The sequence below is a fragment of the Mesoplodon mirus genome (assembly GCF_964341445.2).
Source record: "Mesoplodon mirus genome assembly, chromosome: 8".
In the NCBI taxonomy this organism is placed as follows: domain Eukaryota; kingdom Metazoa; phylum Chordata; class Mammalia; order Artiodactyla; family Ziphiidae; genus Mesoplodon; species Mesoplodon mirus.
Genome location: NC_138984.1, coordinates 91,571,034 through 91,593,055, shown reverse-complemented (window position 1 = coordinate 91,593,055; position 22,022 = coordinate 91,571,034). Strand labels below are relative to the sequence as shown.

The window sequence follows — 22,022 nt, the reverse complement described above, 5'->3', positions numbered from 1 at the left end:
TCCCTCCACAATTTACTTGCCATAAAAATGGCTACCATATGTGGCAGGTTTTAAAAATGTCCATCAGCCAAATGGATTTGCTTCTCATGTGGCCACCCGGAGTGGGCAGCTTTTCCTCCACACACCTCAAGAAGGTTCTAAGCGAGTGGGTAGGGTCACCCTGATGAGCTGTAATGAATGTGGCTCCCAGGAGAGAGGTGACAGACTCTGCTTCTACGACCCTCAGAGACACATCTTGGTTACCATTTTTCTTCTATACTGGCGGGTGTTTTCTTTGCTTGCTTTTCTTCTTTGGGAGGTGAATTTTTAAAAACATTTCTCTGTAGGTCATAAAACACTTGTATTCCTAGATTCCATGAAGGCAGAATGAACCAACATGGCCCACAGCCACTATCTCAGTGGGCTATACCAATCCTCACACTCTCCCAAGTGTTCTCATTTATAAGCTACCAACATTACTAACCTATCTGTTAAAAACACAGGGAGAGAGATTTATCGTGATTTACTAGAAGCAATGCAGTTGTTTCCTTAGCAGGAAGTCATTGTCCATACATCCATTAGCTAGTAACAATACTAAAAAAAAAAAATCATATACATGGATGCACTTCTCTTTACATAACAGATGCTACTTCTCAAAGCGAGACAGCCTATTGAGAAATCCTTCAAGATCGAGTTAATTCATGCCTCCTCCATAGACCCAATAATCAGGTGTGATTTCTCTCTTGACCTCTCTTCTGTCACTTGTCATAGTGTCCCCTAGCTATTCCTGGGGGACCCAAAAGGCAGCCTCATAGGGGTCTGAGAACCAGCCTGTTAACAGCAGTGCCCCATCTTTCTTCAGTAGTGCTTCTCCCTCCTGCTGTACAACCCAGCCTGGAGAGGATACTTCTCATCAGAAGAACACCATTATCTGTCGCTGGGTGCCAGCAAGATTTCCCATACTGCAGGCACCAGAAGGAAGCTGGAGAAGGTCAGGGAAGGCGGACGGCCTCCTCCTGTTCCCTCAGAGCCTTGTCTTGTCAACTGGCTTGGGAATTTCCATCTAGGCCCAATAAAATTTCTCGTGAGAAGCTCCATCAGCTTCTGATCTTCATCCCTCTTTCCATAATGGCTTTAAATTGATCCAAAGGACCATGGAGGGTCCCTCCATTCGTCATCCTCTTGGCCCAACCGGCATTTTTTTTTTTTTTTTTTTGCATTACGTGGGCCTCTCACTTTTGTGGCCTCTCCCGTTGCGGAGCACAGGCTCCGGACGCGCAGGCTCAGCGGCCATGGCTCACAGGCCCAGCCGCTCCACGGCATGTGGGATCTTCCTGGACTGGGGCACGAACCCGTGTCCCCTGCATCGGCAGGCGGACTCTCAACCACTGCGCCACCAGGGAAGCCCCAAACCGGCATTTTTGATCCCCATCTCTCTCCCCTTTAATAACAGCAAGGGGGAGGGAAACATTGTTTTAGAAGTTAGTAGCAGAACTCACCAGGTAGAGACTTGCCTTTTGTTTACCAAGATAAGCCACTTTGGTTGAAGCAAAATGGTCCTTAGGACATAGGTAGGATGGAGACAAGAAGGTTTATAAAGTGAGAAGAATTTTTGAGTTTACAGGAGCAGTGCTGGAGGAAGAGGGGGCCTGGGAAAGGGGATAAACTAGGAGAGATGAGAAGGGATGGCCCAGCAAGAGAGGGGAGTCTATGACTCAAGGAAAAGAGAAAGTGAGTGAGAAACTCACAGTGAAGGATATGACAAATGGACTTTTTAGAATAGGAATTATTAATGTTTTCAATATAAAGTTGTTTATTCTGCCATGGACATCAGTGTTATATTAAAAGGAGCTCGATTAAATTCACTCAATGAAACAAGCTATAGGTTTAAAAATAATGATTATTAATTAATAAAGATCATTTAAATTAGTTCAACATATCAAAATATGTTACATATATAGGCACCCAAATAAACTGAAGTTCTTTTTCACACACAGCTACACATTGTACCTAGGGTACGAGACAGGGTTTCACAGCTTCTCTTTAACACAATTACTCTCACATACACCCCCCTCCTAATTGTTACTCCTACTCAGTACCTAGTGGGAATGGTATTTGGGAGAGAGTAAGGAAAATGAGTGTATTCCATATTTGTATAGCTATAAGACCTAAAGAGGGGATATGCAGCAAGAAGTAATACGTAAGAGAAATCAAGAATTCAGGGAAAGTGAAAAATCTATAAAATATTGGGGTGGGGTAGAGTTGCCAGATAAAATACAGAATGCCCAGTTAAATCTGAATTTCAGATAAACAAATGACTTTTTAAGTTATGTCCCAGGTATATTTCTCCTTACAGATGTCCTGTAGTTTTATTTGCAAAAGCTGGCAGACCTAGAGTAAGGGAATGCTGGACTACGTAAAAAACATTTTATATGTCACAGAAGAGTACGGCTTGGGTACAGTGAATGTCTGGGTTAAATAATATTGTACATTTTCAGAGGCACTGTATTTAGAGTCAGGCTCAAAGCCCTTCACAAACTTGTATCAGTTACATGGTTTTTCAGACTACGAAACACATGATGTGGATATTCTCTCTCAACATCAACACTAGCCATAAAACCTTCAAGGAGGTTCTAACACCACTGTCTTACTAATTGTCTAAAAAAACTAGCTATTCTATCTCTAAAGGGAATTGTTATTTAGACCCTTCAACTTACAGAGAAACTAATCACTAGAGAGGCAAGTGAATAGCTTGTCCTTCAGCTCCCTACATATAGGGTCAACAGAATGAAATGTAGCCTGGGGACTCTTACCTAACAAAACTAGGCCAGCTGAGTCACCATATAATCAAGTGAGGCCCTTACTACCTGGCTTTATCAGGCAATAACAATCACGCTTTTAAAATGTCCAAATTTTGTTTTACAAAAGATCTAAGCTATCCACAGAGGCAATGTGAAACAACAGGAAATACTTTTCAATTTAAAAAAAGGTTATTACAAATGTGCTTAATAAAATACAAGGTAAATGTACTTAATAAAGTTACAGCTTAACGTGAAATGTGGGGAACCTGTTTCATTTTTATTAAAGCTGGATTTATTGCTTTGGTTTATTGGTTTATGTTCTCAGAACTTAATTTAGACTCTAGATGATTTGCCCAAAGGAAAGCAGCTGGGTCAGCTGTGTGTTGGACTATACAAGCCAAGGGGTTGTAATATAGGTATTAACTAATCTTGGCCTGTGCCAGCATCCCCCAAACATACACAAAACATTCAAAAAAAATACCTTTCTAACTTATTCCTAATTTCAACAGGATGAACTTTCTACAAACATACCATGTGCTTTTCTTTTCACCTTTGCACTGAAATTCTACCTCTCTCTCTCTCTCATATCTGTTAGCTTAAATCCTACCCATCCATTAAGGCTTCTCTACAGTATCACCCCACTTCTCTAGCCTGTCAGCTCTCAATGGGGCTGCACTACTCTAATGGGGCATTTTGAATATTTGTGGGAATGTTCTTCTGGTGTTGGCCTGACCAAGCACTTAAACATATTAAACTGCATACTATTTTACTATAAGTCATTTTTCTTTTATTTCTTTATATTATAGTAGGGATATTATGTTGATTTTTAAAAATTAAGTGTGTAAGGAAAGATAAGGGACCAAGAATAGCCATGACACTTCACTTCTGAAAAAGGAAAGTATAGAGGGGGTATTTCCCCAACCATATTTGGATTTTTAATGGAGCTACAGAAATTAAGAAAATGTTATGTTGGTCCAAAACTTGATAAACTGACAACGGAATAGAACAGAGAGCCCAGAAACAGGCCTATGCATATATGTAACTTTGTATATTATAGAAGAGGCATGTCAAATTGAGGTGGACTGAGAGACTGTTCAATAAATGGACCTGAGAAAGAAGGGTTATCCATTTTGGAAAAAAATCAAATTGAATCTCTTCCTCACATCATAAATAAAAACCAACTCCAGATGTATTAAAAATTTAAGTGCAGAAACAAAACTTAAAAAAATATGTGAATAGAATTTAGCCATGGAGTAAGGAAAAGTTTTTAAAACAAAAATAAAAAGCATTGACTGCAAAAGGAAAAATTAATAAATTTGACGACATTAAATTTAGTACTTTATCTTAAAGAAAGTGAAACATTACAAACTGGAAGAAGATGTTTGCAATTCACATAACTGATAAAGGATTAGTATCATGAGTATATAAAGAGCTCCTAAATATCAATTTCAAAAAACACACACTAACAACCTAGTAGAAAAATGAGCAAAAGACAAGACAAAAGAGAAACTACATATGGCCAATAAACATGAATTCTAACAATATGAAGTATTAGAGATAATATAAATTTATAGAATCTTTTATACACTGCTGGTGGGAATTAAATTAGAGCAACTATTGCAGAAAACTACTAAAGTTTTATCTACTAAGGTTAAACATGCCAATACCCTAATGACACAATAATTCCACCTCTAGGTTTATATACAGGAAAACTCCTGACATGTATACCAAGACACATGTACAGAAATGTCCACAGCAGCACTTTTCAAACAGTAACTATTTAGAAACAACCCAAATGCCCATCAACAGAAGAGTGAGTAAGTCATGGAATATTCACACAATGTTATACAGTAGAGCAGTTAAAACCACTGAACCACACTGCCACATGTAATGATATGGATTAATCTCAGAATTACAACATTAACTGAAGAGTATATGCTACGTGAACTTTTTTCATAAGGCTAAAACAATTAAAATAAAAATATGTTCAAAAATGCATACAGATTCAATGAAATTATGTAAAAAGGGAAACAAGACAATGACCAATATGGAATTCAGGGTAATGGTTACCCAGGACAAGGGACACAGAAGGATGGTTCAGGAGCCATCTGCATCTCTAGAGTCAGATGTAGGTTATGGTAAAGGTCCTATCTTTTCTGTTGGGGGGTGGTTTCACTGGTAATTATTACATTATTTAAAATAACTAGCTAAACAAATAGAAGACTAGATGGGGACCATACATAGATCACTAATGGAGAGTGTGTCAATGATCAAGGATTATGATTAGTCAGCTCATGCACCTACAGTTTAAAAGAAAGATGAAAGGAAAGAAGGAAGTAAAGAAAAATGAGGACAAAAGAGAAAACAAATTATGTGTGCAGGATGTTATATATGATACATTTTATATATTATATATAAACTTCATTTCAAAATAGTAAAGAGGGCTTTGGAAGATATTTGTTATAAAAGGGAGGAGCAAGGTACCTGACAGGGTTGCAAAACACTGCTCTAGCCAAATGAGGGTTCATTTTTATTATAAATTCTGACCCTCCATGTCATGTTATATCACTCTTAAGGCACTGCATATATCGCCTGGGTTGTGATTTTTTTAAATGTATTTTTAGTGTCTCCCCTGGACTGTATGTATGTTTCTTGAAGGTTCTGAATTCTCCACAATGTACAGTGCCTTGGGTAGAGTAAGCACTCATTAATTTGTCGAAATAACAAAATATACTATTTAACTTGGTACTTTAATTTCTTGAAGAATCAGGTTCAATGAAGACACTAATTTATGCCAGATAACTGCCCTCCACATTCTGGAGTTTATCAGGCACTCAGGAATACAGCATCTGAAGTATCAGGAGAACGTCTACTCCTGGATGGCAGATGTTTAACTCAGTAATTTTGGTCCATACTTGTTTAAGCCTAAAATACTCTAATTTAAAGATTCCCAAGGAATCCCAATAGCTCCATTTATGTAATAATAATAGATAAAGTGTATTAAGTATTTACTATGGGCCAGATGCTTTGTATTATCTTGAACAAAGAAATTATTTTGGTCTCTTTTACCCATAAGGGAACCATGATACAGTGAGGTTAAGAACCTTTTCCATGTCTACATTGTTGGTGATGGCAGAACAGTGATTTGACTTCAGGTAGTTTTATACCAAATTAGCCTCTTTCAAATATGTTATGCCAGGGTTGCCAAGGCCAGAGAAGAACAAAACCTAGAAGTTAAAGGCTTAATGGGGTCCCCACAGTAAAACTCTGAAATAAGAAGGGAGATAAAATGCCTTGAAATCTTTGGAAGAGTTCTAGGAAGAGACGAGGGGAAGCCATTTAGGAGAAGTGTTGCAGATCCAGGAGAGAGATGGTGGTGGCAGAAACCAGAGCAATGGTAGTAGAAATTGGAGAGAAGTATAGAGAGTTGAGATATTTCAGAAGCAGAACTGTCAGAACTTGATTCTTTGGACCAGGGGAATGTGGGAGCAGGAGGCTTGAAGGACAGGTTTGGTTTCTGAGTTGGTCTCTTAGTCCACCAGCACAGGCCCTGGGTGTGTGTTCCATAACTCTCAACGGAGAAAGCCTTAAAAACTAGTACACTACTTTTCAGACAATTGGATAGCTGGTTATCAACACCATCATGGATGGCTCTCTGATGGAAAAACATTTTGGAGGCTTTGCAAGCCAGAAAATGTGTTCAGAGGCTGATGACATTCTTCTTTTAGGAATATCATCTTCTGACCACAGATTCAAAGACTTTCCCCATCCAATTTATTATTTTCATAGCTGTACTGCAGAAATGAAAACAAGCATAGACAGAATATATCTGACTATGAAAGGTACCAGTCTTGGAAGAAAGAAGTGATATTACGAATCATTTCTTGCCTCTTGTAAATGAGAGCAATGAAAAATGCTCAAGTGATCTGATTTAGGTAACAGTGCATTCCACAGCACACTCCAACTGCAGGGAATGAATTTTTCAATGGCAGTACCCAAAATTGTGTGTTCTCTGCTAATTCCTTTTCATAAATCATAATGTTATTGTGTTCTGCCTAATAAAGTAGTTTGGATAAAAACACCATAAGCCTTGAAATAGAAACCCATTTGATCAAAAGCAAGATAAATCAAGAAGAAAATATATTACCATCTAAAATATTAATAGAGCTGGAACTATCAGAGAAAAAAGATTAAGCTCTCAATGAGGTTAAATTTCTCACCATCTAAGCATAAACGTTCCCAAGTGTTGATTCAGCATACAGTCTTTTCCAAAAGTCTTAAAAGATTGAACAGTTGCTCCTAAAGGTCAGTGAACTACATCACATATTTGGCACTAATTTATTCTTTTCTTCCCTGATTATAGGTTGGGGGGTGGTGAGAGGTGAGAGGTGGTGGAAGAAGGGTCGGTTTTATCATCACCAATGGACACACGGGGACAAAAAATAAAGCTGGACTCCAGAGGAAGCAAGGAAGCTAAGCCTCTCAATCTGCCATCCTGCATAGAATGGCCTGAAATGAATAGGAGACAGAAATAACAACTTGGAAAATGATTTTGCAGAAGGTCTTCCTTTATCATAGAAGATGTTTAACCACAGCTGTGGTTGAAACACTCATAGAAAAACAATGTTTGTCAAAAAGATGTGGCTATTTTTACAAGATAAATAAAACAATCATTTCCAATTAGTTTTAAAAGAGAATGCCAAATAGAATATACATGGGATTTGATCATCTCACACTTTGATAGGCAGAAACATAAGCACGTTAAGAACCAAACATCATGCTTTTAGCCCCTATACATTTTGCCCAAATGGAATTCTCCTACATGGTAAACATGTCTCCCGTTATGCAACAAAATCCACCTGAGCCCAACACCATTTTTCCAAAGTCTAATTTCTTTCAATAGGCACTAAATCTTTTTATTGCAACCACCAAATGCTTTCTTATTGCTAGAAATGGTACAATACACTAACTTTTTGATATATACTCTAGCTTTTCAAGACTCTGTTGGAAACAAAATGATCCTTTATGACATTTTATAATATTCCACCCCATTTACTGCTTTCCAGAATTTCTATCATTAATTAAAGGGCCTTCTTTCACCATCCCCCTCCCAAAAAAAACCTAATCTATTCCCCAACTGCCTGCCATAGACTAAATAAAAGTCAGTCTATCACAGCAGCAGGGATGGTCATGCCAATTTCACAGCGTGATTTGTGCACTCATTTCATTTTGAAAATGACCCTGCCCTCCATCTGTCTAAGCCGAATGTCCTGCTTTTTCCAAGCCAGGCCTCAGGAGCAGCAGCACATGAAATAAGGAGGAAGGCACAGAACGTCTCCCTCCTGCCCGCTTCAGCAGCCACACTCACAGACAACTACCAGCACAAAGAGGGGAACCTCAACTGATGCCTGTAGGGGCTGGAGAAATATGGGGGACAGCAGAGATTCCTTCTATTTTGCTTACATCTCCAAGAAGCATTTGAAGGTGAATGCTTTCATGATGCAAATACAACTCTGAAAACCAGACTGATACACTAAACATATAAAAGGCAATTTCCAGTTTTCATGTTCTGTCTTCTTGATTTATTAACAACTTACCCAAAGTAACATCTCAATATAAAAAAACCTAAAATACGTAAGGACTTTAAAAGATTGAGCCTTTTAGATAATTTTTTCCCCTAGAGCTAAGTGTCAATCAGGCGAGCATAAAGGAGAAGACACCCTATTCCTTGATCATTCAGCAGCACTCGGTGCATCCCTCAAACCATGTACCTCTTTAGGTTGAAGACCAGAAACAGCTGCAGCCAGAGAATAAGAAGCCTCGAAGTCAGATTACAGTGGTCTTGCTCACCTGTTTTCTCTGGGAATCTTGCGTGGCCCACTCAACCCCTTTGGAATGGGTGCAGTTTGTCCCTTTCTTGGTATTCATGCAGTGGAAGGTTCCTTGTCCAGTCTCAGAATTCAGAAAAACACAGCTTTGGCAACCTTCGCAGCAAGGGAGAAGAATGTATGAGTACATGAAGTCAATCGCTTGACAGTGTAGCATTCAGATGCCCTACTGAAGTCTCTTTTTAGCTCTAACAGGTGACTAGGGATTTCACCACCTCCCACTTATCACTTCCTAACATCTGCTCACAGTTGCAACTCAGGGAAGGAAGTTCAAATTCTGCTACCCTAACCAAGTTGCTTGATTGTTTTAATGGGAAAATAAAAACCAAGAAAGCAAGACACTAGTGTTCCTTCAAAGCTGGGCCCTTATGTGATTCATAGATTGAATTAATTCATCAGTCACTATCTCCTAATGAACTTAGCTTTTGGATTTCATGGTTTAGCTGCTTCTTTTCTCCATCTGTGATATATAGAATACAGGCTGATTATTAAGATTAGAGATAATATGTGTGAATAGTCTAAGAGAGTGTCATGCAATAAATATGCCTGATGTTGGCTCTAAAATGTATATACAGAAAAGATTTATAAGTAGCAATACTATTAAGGAGGCAGATCATGGATTTGCATTGAAGTCTTTAATTATATAGCAAAGACATGCTTTTAGTTGAACTATGTTTATCCTGGGTGGTGGCAAGGCCTATGAAAGACCCTCACCTCAGGCCACCAGTGGAGGAACTGCATATGACAAATATTCATAAATTACAGCTAATTTTATTATCTTGAAAACTGCACACATACTACCTCACTGGGATAAGCCAGTTTTGTCTTTTGCTATCTTGTCTGCTTCTCTAATTCTTGACTGAAAAATTGTATTCATTTCCCCCAAATTCTGTAGTCTCCAGATCAGTCTAAACAATAGGTATTTTTTCTAATTAGTGATCCAATATAATTTTATAGGATAATTAAGTCCCTAGTTTTTCACTGCCCCATAATGGGCACTATTAAATTCAAAAGAATTTATACAAAAATAGCCCCCAAGGTAGTACCATGGAATCTAGAGCATCTATTCCAAATACATGACAAAGGAACAAAAGAAAATCCAGAATGGTTTCTTGTACAGTCCAGCAAATTTCCACAGAGATCTTCAAACTAAGAATCTGAGGGGGAAAAAAATTAAAGTGTAGGAAAATTTTCTTTTTATTTTAATTGAAGGAAAAGCCACTGTTTATCAGCATAACAATATCCAAAAACATTATTAAAGCCCGACAAGTACAGGCTGGATGTCTCACACACACACACACACACACACACACACACACACACACATCAGAGACTAAGTAGGTTGGAGAGGTAAAAGAGTAACAGTACACAGAAAAAGGAACACTTTGGGTCGTGCTTCATCCTCCCCTCCACCCTTCTTGGAAAACACGAGGTCATGGATTTCTCCAATGTTTCTACCTCGCAGTGAAATTTGGAGGATCAAGGCAGTATGTAGGGCCAAGTTTAAATGCTAATATGAACTCAGTAACATTTGTAGTTTTGGAAAAGGGCGGTGGGGTGAGATGCAGAGGCGCTTGGAACTAAAGCCAAACCTCTCCAAATACCAGATAAAATCCAAAGCATTCTTTCCTGCTGTCAACCTCTGGAAACGACAGAATAAGAACTCCTGGTCGCTGTACTTTTTTTTTTTTTTTTTTTTTTTGCGGTACGCGGGCCTCTCACTGCTGTGGCCTCTCCTGTTGCGGAGCACAGGCTCCGGACGCGCAGGCCCAGCGGCCATGGCTCCCGGGCCCAGCCGCTCCGCGGCATGTGGGATCTTCCCGGCCGGGGGCACGAACCCGTGGCCCCTGCGTCGGCAGGCGGACTCTCAACCACTGCGCCACCAGGGAAGTCCCGCTGTACTATTTTGTTCTTAGAAAGTGTGCCCTCGGAGCGGCTCAAAGACAGAAGCTCTACTCTAATTCTGGGAGAATACGAAGCTGACATTCATTCCTCTTTACCCATTCCCGTTTCTTTCACTAAAATAACGTGGAACGACAATATTTGTATGTATTGCACAGTGCAGAAGGCTCAAAAACGGAAGGGACTTCGGACCATAAACCTTCCTCCCCAGCGCCAGGGACCGAGGTGACACAACAATCCTTATTTACCATACGAAGGGAAGGCGACCCCGCGACCTCACCCGTGGGTCCGTGCGGCAGAGACTACGCCTCCCAGAATGCAGCACGACCACGTCCCGACGCCGGCGCCACCGGACCGATGCATGCCGGGAAGTAGAGTTTTTCCGTCTCTGAACGGCCCGGAGTTTCCTCTGCCCTCTAACGCCGCTCACACTCTGCAGTCTTCAGAGGCCAGGCCAGTAATAGGCACACTCATATTCGTGACTGTTTTAAACCCCAGCTTGGTCGTTCCGCTGCAAAGTAACTTTGGGAGCACGCAAAAAAAAAAAAAAAAGCCCACAAAACCCACATTCTTTGCAGTCCTACGTTTCCGGTTGGCTGGTTGCCGTGGTAACTGGGACGCACAGCGGCGGAGAAGGTTATGGCGGGGCTGGGCGGTGCGCCCATCCCCGACGGGGAGTTCACCGCGGTCGTGTACCGGCTCATCCGGGATGCCCGCTACGCCGAGGCCGTGCAGCTGCTGGGCGGAGAGCTCCAGCGGAGCCCGAGGAGCCGCGCCGGCCTGTCGCTGCTGGGCTACTGCTACTACCGCCTGCAGGAGTTCGCGCTGGCCGCCGAGTGCTATGAGCAGCTGGGCCAGCTGCACCCGGAGCTGGAGCAGTACCGCCTGTACCAGGCCCAGGCCCTGTACAAGGCCTGCCTGTACCCAGAGGCCACCCGCGTCGCCTTCCTCCTCCTGGACAACCCCGCCTACCACAATCGGGTCCTCCGTCTCCAAGCCGCGATCAAGTACAGCGAGGGCGATCTGCCCGGGGCCAGGAGCCTGGTGGAGCAGCTACTGAGTGGGGAAGGAGGAGGAGAAGACAGCGGGGGAGAGAACGAGCTCGATGGCCAGGTCAACCTGGGCTGTTTGCTCTACAAGGAGGGACATTATGAAGCCGCGTGTTCCAAGTTCTCTGCTGCCTTGGAGGCTTCGGGCTACCGGCCTGACCTTTCCTACAACCTGGCTTTGGCCTATTACAGCAGCCGGCAGTATGCATCCGCGCTGAAGCATATCGCCGACATTATTGAGCATGGCATCCGCCAGCACCCAGAGCTGGGTGTGGGCATGACCACTGAGGGCATTGATGTTCGAAGTGTTGGCAACACCTTAGTCCTTCACCAGACTGCTCTGGTGGAAGCCTTCAACCTTAAGGCCGCCATAGAATACCAACTGAGAAACTATGAGGCGGCCCAGGAAGCCCTCACGGATATGCCTCCGAGGGCAGAGGAAGAGTTAGACCCTGTGACCCTGCACAACCAGGCGCTAATGAACATGGATGCCAGGCCTACAGAAGGGTTTGAGAAGCTACAGTTTTTGCTCCAACAGAATCCCTTTCCCCCAGAGACCTTTGGCAACCTGTTGCTGCTCTACTGTAAATATGAGTATTTTGACCTGGCAGCAGATGTCCTGGCAGAGAATGCCCATTTGACTTACAAGTTCCTCACACCCTATCTCTATGACTTCTTGGATGCCATGATCACTTGCCAGACAGCTCCTGAAGAGGCTTTCATTAAGCTTGATGGGCTAGCAGGGATGCTGACTGAACAGCTCTGGAAACTAACCATACAAGTGCAGGAAGCAAGACACAATAGAGATGATGAAACTGTCAAAAAGGTAGTGAATGAATATGATGACACCCTTGAGAAGTATATTCCCGTGCTGATGGCCCAGGCCAAAATCTACTGGAACCTTGAAAATTATCCAATGGTGGAAAAGATCTTCCGCAAATCTGTGGAATTCTGTAATGACCATGATGTGTGGAAGCTGAATGTGGCTCATGTTCTGTTCATGCAGGAAAACAAATACAAAGAAGCCATAGGTTTTTATGAGCCCATAGTCAAGAAGCATTATGACAACATCCTGAATGTCAGTGCTATTGTGCTGGCTAACCTGTGTGTTTCATATATTATGACAAGTCAAAACGAAGAAGCCGAGGAGTTGATGAGGAAGATTGAAAAGGAGGAAGAGCAGCTCTCCTATGAGGACCCAGATAAGAAAATCTACCATCTCTGCATTGTGAATCTGGTGATAGGGACGCTCTATTGTGCCAAAGGAAATTATGACTTTGGTATTTCTCGGGTTATCAAAAGCTTGGAACCTTATAATAAAAAACTGGGAACTGATACCTGGTATTATGCCAAAAGATGCTTCCTGTCATTACTAGAAAACATGTCAAAACACATGATTGTGCTTCGTGACAGTGTTATTCAAGAATGTGTCCAGTTTCTAGAACATTGTGAACTTTATGGCAGGAACATACCTGCTGTTATTGAACAACCCCTGGAAGAAGAAAGAATGCATATTGGAAAGAATACAGTCACTTATGAATCCAGACAATTAAAAGCTTTGATTTATGAGATTATAGGATGGAATATGTAGTAATATCTGACAGTGGCCTTATCATAATGGCTTTACATCTGTTTTTCACTCTGTTTTATCTGTAGTTAGCTATTGGCCTCTTTAGATTTATTACATGTTGAACTTTGTAAACTTTAAAATTATAAAAATAACTAATATTTTGTTTTTAAAATCTTCACAAAGTGAAATATAAGAACTTTGACACCTAGAAAGACTTATGAAAAATTCAAAACTGCATGGAGACACTATTTCTATTAGAAATTGTTAGCACCTATGTTTCATCTCCTTTGTTATCATTTGTACTTCGTGCATTTTGAAAGTCCCCTGCACAAGGATTATGTTATCCAGGGATTTGGCACTATCAGGCCCAGAACTCAGTAGTTAAGGTATAGGATTTCTAGGCTCTTAATAAGAACCTCAGGGATTGTGTGTCCTATCCTCACAGCCTACCCTCATTATTATATTAATTTTAATGCATACATATTATATAGCATTTAGGGTGTTTTGTCAGGGTTTTTCAATATAAATGTAATGCTTTATGTAACCAAAATACATTATAAATGTTTGGTGTTTTTTCTTTTTTTCAAACATTCAAGAGTCACTGTGAGATCTTATGCCCTTAACAAAATTATGGTGCTGTGGTTTAGAGACAATAAACAATTGTCAAAGCAAGAATTTTACATGGTTTTCTTTTGTTCCATTTGTTAATAATTTGAATACATGAACAAGATATATTTACTGTTTTTTCATAACTGTGCTCTCATTTAACAATGAGGAATAGCAGAGGTATCATGAGAACTCTTTTCTTAATTCCTACCTTTGTGTTTGCAATTTAGGATATGTTAATGCTGGAGTTGTTTCTGTGTGGTGGCCTCTCAGGTAAGGAAAAATCTAAACTATTCCCATGACCCCACCAAACTTCTCTCCCACCTCCATCACTGATGAAAAGGTCGATTCTGAAACCTCATCTGGTAGATTCATAACGCTAGGCCATGCCCACAACCCTTCCAATGAAAACCCCACTCATTCTGCTTAGGCATTTTTATTTTCTGAACCATACAAGAGCTTTACTATTTGTTTCCCCACCCCTTTTCTCTCCATAAATCAACCCCAACTCGACCTTAGAGAAAAACAAAGTAGCTTTAATTATATGAAATTGCTGATTTTGGAAGTGTTTGAACTACAAAACTAGCATTTTTTTATGGTTCAACCTAATAGCATTCTACTGAAAGATAGTGAACCCCTGCCATGATGAGATGATGATTTCTTTCCTTCAAGGAGAAATCACTTAGCCACATAGGTACCCAGACAGGGACTCACATAGGTACTCAGCATAAATCCTCTGTAGCATGACCTCCTGGGTGCTCAAATCCTATTAGATCTATCAGAAAATGTGGCTTATTATGAAGTCCAATGGTTTTGAATTTATAGCACTTTTCATCTAATTATGTAAGCTGATACCATTTACCACTGATGTTTGAGCCCACACTGGGAGGACAATCAGTGTTTAATGACCTCTTCAGTGCATCCCTTAGCACAATTCCATCACTGGGAAATGTTCTTTAACAACTTTTGTACTAAAAGTGTTGCTGCTTCTTTGTGCAGTAGCTCTGTGCACTCTCAATCTTCATAGCCCCTTAAGATTTGGAAAGTAAATGAACTGAAATCTTATTTTTTAACAGCCATGTGAAAAAAAAATTTTTTTTTGCACATTTCCTCTAAACTTTTTTTCTTAAAAAAAAAAAAAGCATAAAATGTAAGTAATGTTAACCACCCAAAAGCAAATGTTTTCCAGATTCCCTTTTGCAAATAGCCCAGCCTTTATTCAACCACACTTTATTTACCCAGGTGCTGTGTGTTTGTGGTTTGCATGTATGTGTAATTTAGCTTTTCAGAATATAAAAAGCTTTTCAGAAGTTTTTAACCCTTTGCTGCTGGGCAGTTGGGATTTCCTCGTTAGTAACGCATCAGGAAATCCTGACTGCTCCTACCACTGAGTAAAGGAATAAAGGTCAATCATGGTGGCATTTGTCCCCTTCCTTACACTGGCTCTCCAGAGAGGCACCCACCAGGATTGACAGATTGCTGCCTGGCGACAGCAAAGACTCATGAACCAAGCCTACAAAACTGGCCAGCCGTCAGAGCCCTGGAGGAGACTGGGGAAGGGTCTAACTCCCCAGGCTCTTATTGTTCTTTATTTTCAGGATATACTTCTTTTTTTTTTTTTTTTTTTGCAGTACGCGGGCCTCTCACTGTTGTGGCCTCTCCCGTTGCGGAGCACAGGCTCCGGACCCGCAGGCTCAGCGGCCATGGCTCACGGGCCTAGCTGCTCCGCGGCATGTGGGATCTTCCCGGACCGGGGCACGAACCCATGTCCCCTGCATCGGCAGGCGGGCTCTCAACCACTGCGCCACCAGGGAAGCCCCAGGATATACTTCTTTTAAACTCACCTTCAAAGTACTCACCTCTGCTTATTGATACTAATAAGCAAGTGACTTTATGATGACTCCACATTGCCATTTGAATGAAGGCTTTCATCCCTAAAGCTCTGATGAAAAGCTTTGTTCTTTGCTCCTAGAACTTCATGTACTCAGTGCTAAAAGCACTTTTCTTGACAAAAAAAGATTTCCCTATATTTTTCAAGCCTTTGCTCCTTTAAGATTTCTTCATAATATCTGCACAGTGTATTTTAAAAAGATCAAATATTAAATCCATTATTTCATAACCTTAGTCAACCCATCTCCACACAAATGTTCAGAATATACGCATGTGTTTGTTGTACCCAAGTAGTTATTTCCATTTTCTCAGACATAAACAAAAACTTGTTCTGTGCAGAACCACCAAGCAGACTCATTTGATCAGTGACATGACATGCCTACAAAAGGATTCATATTTCTCATGACAGCCCCTCTTTGAATTTACCCTCAGCTGTGGCACAGATATTGACACTAATGTCATCTGTGAAGGTCAGGTGTAGAGTGGCTAACGCTGACCCATTCATGAGAAGCAGACAACTGGGAAAACTATGGGGATGGCAGAGATCATCGAGCAATGAGACAGCTGTAATCACAGAAGATGACAATCCCTCCCAAAGGGGTGATATAGGAACATAGAGGTATGGCCTCTCAGACCTCAGAGGAGCACCTCAGGTGGAATCCAAACAGAATTGTCAGTGATAGGTTTGGCCTGAGGTTAGAACAATTTGTGTGTTTGTTGAGGGCTATGGGGTAGATGCCCAAGTAAATAAGCTTCTAATGAGATAAGAAAGGGCAAATGAGAAAAAAATAATTTATTTTTAAAGAAAGGGCAAATGGCTTGGAGGGGAAGTGTTAAGAGAGTAACTTTCTGACCCTTCTGCCCTATAATCCTTGCTTGGGCTCATTTCCACACTGGCATTCGGAGGGTTAGCAGTGCTGGAAATCTGTTCGGGTAAGCAGAATATGGCTATCTACACTAACTGATTTTAAAAGGATAACATCACCAAAGACAAACCTTTCATTTCTGGTGAACATGAGCATTTTTAAATACAATCTTTGGTCTTATGTTCCTTTGTCTTTTTTTTTTTTTTTTTAATGACTATTGGTGATCTGGAAACATCTGGGAGGTTGTGCTTTCCTGAGGGTATTCTCTGCCACACTGAGCAGCTTCCTACCAATGGTGTGACTTGCAGCTCACTATCCACCATTCACTAACTGCCTCTTATCCCCTGCTGACCTACCACTGGGACTAATGTGACATTTGGGGCTTTCGTTTCCACTTATTGGGCTATATACCCTTAGTATTAGTTAAATAGCACATTTTGTAATGTGCCAGTAACTCTGGGTTCTTGGTTGTCCAACCACATAATCACCATGACTGTAACCATCAAGCTCTGTACTTATACCTTCATTCTAATTATAAAATATATGCAACTTTTTGAGTACCCTAATCCTACAGCAGCAACCTTAATTCTTAAATTAGCAGTTTTAAGGAACTGTGACTTTCCGAAGAACCTAGATTGGTCTTAGATTATAATAAAACATTTCTTTAATCTTAAATAGTTTTCAATTTCTAGTCTCTCTACAGGAATATGTATAACTTATAGTAACAGGTTACTCTTACATTTTTAAGTACAGCTCAAAGGAATACAATATTAAAGTTATAAAAATGCAAATTTATTAAGTCCATCAAACACAGCGCTTCCTTTCATGAGTTTCATATTAAATCTATAAAGGCATCAATGCAGGGATTACGCATTTACAGAGCATGACAGCATCTGGGACAAAAGGCTTCCTGGTATTTCTATGGCATGTAGTCATGAAGACAGCTGTTTCCCCTCTGTACTTGTGCCCTTCTGTAGAGGGCAATGACTAACAATCTACTTTAAAAAGCAGAAATTCTGTATACATCAGACTTACTACCTAGCACAAGCAGCCTAGAGCAGTGAAGCAGCCAGCACAGAGGCTGGATTTTGTCAGACCTGGCACCATCTCCTGGCAATGCCACTTCCCAGCTACTAACAGTGTGTGTTATTCAACGTCGCTAAATCTCAGTTATTTCACCGGAAAAAAGGGGACGATACCATACATTTCACAGAGTTGTTGTGATAACAATCAGAACCTCTTGTCTAGGGTTAAGTGCCCAGCAGTGTCTGGCTAATAACAGTTAAATTAGAAAATAAATTATTAATGCAATAATCAATTCTAGGGTAGTGTTTGACAAAAATACAGAGACTCATCAGAATCACTGAGACTGACTTAGAAGGGACCTCAGAGTTTTTCATTTTACAAAAGATATTAGGCCCAAATAGGAAAAGTGACTAGTAGTTTGGTAGAGAAAAATGGAGCGTCTGCAAAATTTCCAGAATAGAACCCTTTTCACTGTGTTCTTAGACTCAGAACTCCACCTTCTCCTAAGTTATTTTACAGCTTTACAGTGACAAATTTCAGTCATTTTAAAAAATTATCTTTCCAGATCTAATGTGGACACAATGAGGTACAAAGGAGGTGACAGAACTATGCAGGAATGGATCTACAGGTTGTCCATCAGTCAATACTACGCCCATCAACAGATCACATCAGAAAATGCAGCACACGATGAGTTTACGAGTATATTGAAAAAGAAAGAGACATGCCCCTGAAGGCAAACACAGGCAAAAGTAAATGTGATGGCAGTTATAAAGACTTCATTTGTTTTTCTGATAGGGTAGCACAGGAAATTGGAGCAGCAAGCTTTAGCAAAGGATTTCAGTCTGGCAGCTGGCGATGTTAAATCCAAGTAGACGTCATTTGCATGTTTAATGTTTGTCTGGCATAAACATTGATTCATTGAAAAAAGGCCTATTTGTTGACAAAATGTAAAAATATGAGGTGAACACGAGCATGTCAAGTGGAAATGTGCGCTAGCTGAACCCTGAATGCTCTTTCCTGGATGTGTTATTGGGCAGGCCCTTGTTGTGTGTTGCAGGTGCCTGCCATTACTTGGTTGAGAATCCAGACAGTACATGTCTCAATTCTATTGATGTCCCAAAGCTGGATGGGACAAAAAATACTCTGGGTAAGAGTCAAGATTCTAAAATTTTGAAAATCTGGAACTAAATACAGTAAGATACAAATTTTAGTAAGAATAAATATAAGTAATGAGGCTTTAAAAAAATCAGCCTCAGGGATTAATCTCCAAAATACACAAACAGCTCATGCAGCTCAATATCAAAAAAACAAATGACCCAATCAAAAAATGGGGGGGAGGATCTAAATAGACATTTCTCCAAAGAAGACCTACAGATGGCAAAAAAACACATGAAAAGATGCTCAACATCACTAATTATCAGAGAAATGCAAATCAAAACTACAATGAGGTATCACCTCACACTGGTCAGAATGGCCATCATGAAAAAATCTACAAACAACAAATGCTGGGGCGGGTGTGGAGAAAAGGGAATCCTCTTGCACTGCTGGTGGGAATGTAAATTGGTACAGCCAGTATGGAGAACAGTATGGAGGTCCCTTAAAAAACTAAAAACAGAACTACCGTATGACCCAGCAATCCCACTCCTGGGCATATACCCAGAGAAAACCGTAATTCAAAAAGATACATGCAACCCAATGTTCATTGCAGGACTATTTATAATAGCCAGGACATGGAAGCAACCTAAATGTCCATCCACAGAGGAATGGATAAAGATGTGGTACATACATACAATGGAATATTACTCAGCCATAAAAAGCAACAAAACAGTGCCATTTGCAGAGACGTTGATAGACCCAGAAACTGTCATACAGTGAAGTAAAAAAGAGAAAAACAAATATCGAATAATATCGCTTATATGTGGAATCTAGAAAAATGGTACAGATGAACTTATTTGCAAAGCAGAAATAGAGACACAGATGTAGAGAACAAATTTATGAATACCGAGGCGAGGGGGGAAGCCGGGGGTGGGATGAATTGGGAGACTGGGATTGACATATATACCTACTATGTATAAAATAGATAACTAATGAGAGAACCTACTGTTTAGCACAGGGAACTCTACTCAATGCTCTGTGGTGACCTAAATGGGAAGGAAATCTAAAAAACAGGGGATATATGTATACGTATAACTGATTCACCCTGCTGTACAACAGAAACTAATACAACATTGTAAACCAACTATACTCCAATAAAAATGAATATAAAATAAAAAATCAGCCTCCATGGAGATGCGGCCAAAATGGCACATGCAGAAAAGACAAACTGTTAAATTCAAGTTCAGTGTGAGATGAGAGTGCAATGTCCACCGTCCACCAAAAATGCAAGACTGACTAAAGAATACTGGAATAAGGAATAAGGGAATCATTGGTCCTATTCTGGAACATTCAGAACTCGACACCCCATTTTAAGAACATGAAAAGGGCACATATGGAGAGAGATCAGGATGACGAAGGGTCTAGAATAGACAGGAGCCACAGCTGACTGAAGAAGGTCTGGGGGAACGTGAGCTGTCTTTAGATGCCTGCAGAGCTGCCCTTCAACAGAGCAGCTGGGCAATTCTTCATGACTACACAAGACAGACGTTACGGTAATGGATAGAAGAGGGAGACAGATTTCAGTCTTATAAGTAAAAACCTCTTAATACCGGAAGATTTCAGAAACTGGGAAAAGGCCTGCTGGAAAAGCAGTAAATTCCCATGTGGTCACAGCACATGTTCACAAAAACTGGTGATCTATTTGTGGTCTGAGGGGTAGGGAGGTCAGATACCACTTGTGTTTGGGAAAAAGATGAGATGATTTCTAAGGTTCATTCAGTCTGAGCCTTATATGAGCCTGGCAGAAAACTGCTTTCTTTAACTAACTATAACTAACTTATATAAGAGCTGAACTCTTAGTATGGCAAGTTATTATTTAAATGTATCAAGTAAGACTGTGTTCGACAGGTCCAATCTTCAGTTATTTCAGAGCCCAGACAACTACAACCTTCCCTCCAGTGTGGGAGCCACAGGCAGGGACAAAATCAGTATCTGTGCACTTGTCATTCACTACTAGAGAGGCTACTTATGGGAACAGACTGTAAAGATTAGATGGAATCAACATGAAAAAAAGCAACAATTTCCGTAACAATGAATGGTTTTGGTATTGTTTTATTTTTTTCCCAGCACATCTTAAAAATCACACATGGGCATTTGCTTATAGAACAGTACATTCTAGGAAAAGCAGTAAAAGGAGATCCAAACATACACTGAAAGCACAGTTATATAGACTATATGTTGAGCCCTTTGGAAAACAGTATGGCTCAGTCTGAATTGACAAAGCTATGCTGGACTCCCTTAAGAATTTTCCTTCCCACTACATATCCACTTTTAAGACTATTAATGTAAAGAGAAGAACTATTTGTATGCTTAGTTACAGCAGTATAATGGCTTACATACAAGTGCTTACCCACACGTAGTTCCCAAAAGATGACTACAGTACTGGCAGGAATATGCACTGCCTTAGAGGAAGATTCAGGATAAGATATTATTCAAGTCAAGTTGTATCAGAGCCAAAGTATTTCACAGGCTTAGCGAAAAAGGACAAAAATTAAGAAATATAATCTACACATATTTCTCAGATTTATCATTGTTCAGAAACAGAAATATTCATTATTCTGAAGGCACCATCACACACAAAAAGGACTGACACCCAACATAAAGAATAGGAACCCACCCCCCTCCCCTCCTCCAGGCTCTCCTCCTCAGGGAGCTGTGTGAGCGAACACCCAAAACAGGTAGTGGGTGTCTCCAGGACTAAGTATGCCACATCCACCAAGCCACACCTTAGGGCTACTAAGCTGGGACAGAAGGAATGAAAATGCAAGAAAGAAAGTACATGTAAATCCCACTGACTGAATAGGTGTATGTGAGAATACAGGTCCACCACACCATTAGTTAAATATGCTAGAATAGGAGATTGAAACCAACACTGTGGAAAGGATCTTCTGTGTTTCCACACACAACTACTTCATTCCTGACGTGTTCCTGAAGAGGAATAGCCTTGAACTGCTACACAAGCTCTGGCCTTAAAGACTTATCCTCTCCCACTCATTTTAAATAATGGCTATTTCATGGAAAAAAAAATCCCAACAAGGCACTGTGAGCTTTAAATAGCTCAAAAAATAATTATTTAGAGAAACTTTACACCAGCACAAGCGTTTCATGTCCTTTTTGGATATGTGAACAAGACTGCTTTAGGGGTTAAACAACGTTTCATAGGGTGCTTACGAAAAACACTGCCAACAATAAGATGCCTTAAAAACATGTATATATGCTGCTTAGAAATCCACACTAAAATATTTTTTTTCCTTCTCTCTCTCTCTCTCTTGCTGATTTGGAAGTTCAGA

At 40.5% G+C, this 22,022-nt stretch overlaps 1 protein-coding gene across 1 annotated transcript; it reads left to right on the top strand.

The window, feature by feature from the left end:
- Positions 1–11,198: 11,198 nt before the first annotated feature.
- Positions 11,199–13,281, top strand: LOC309809188 (intraflagellar transport protein 70A-like). Its single transcript, XM_082630078.1, has one exon. It carries the CDS (start codon positions 11,210–11,212, stop codon positions 13,208–13,210), a length of 2,001 nt encoding a protein of 666 aa, XP_082486204.1. The 5' UTR covers positions 11,199–11,209; the 3' UTR covers positions 13,211–13,281.
- Positions 13,282–22,022: the final 8,741 nt, after the last annotated feature.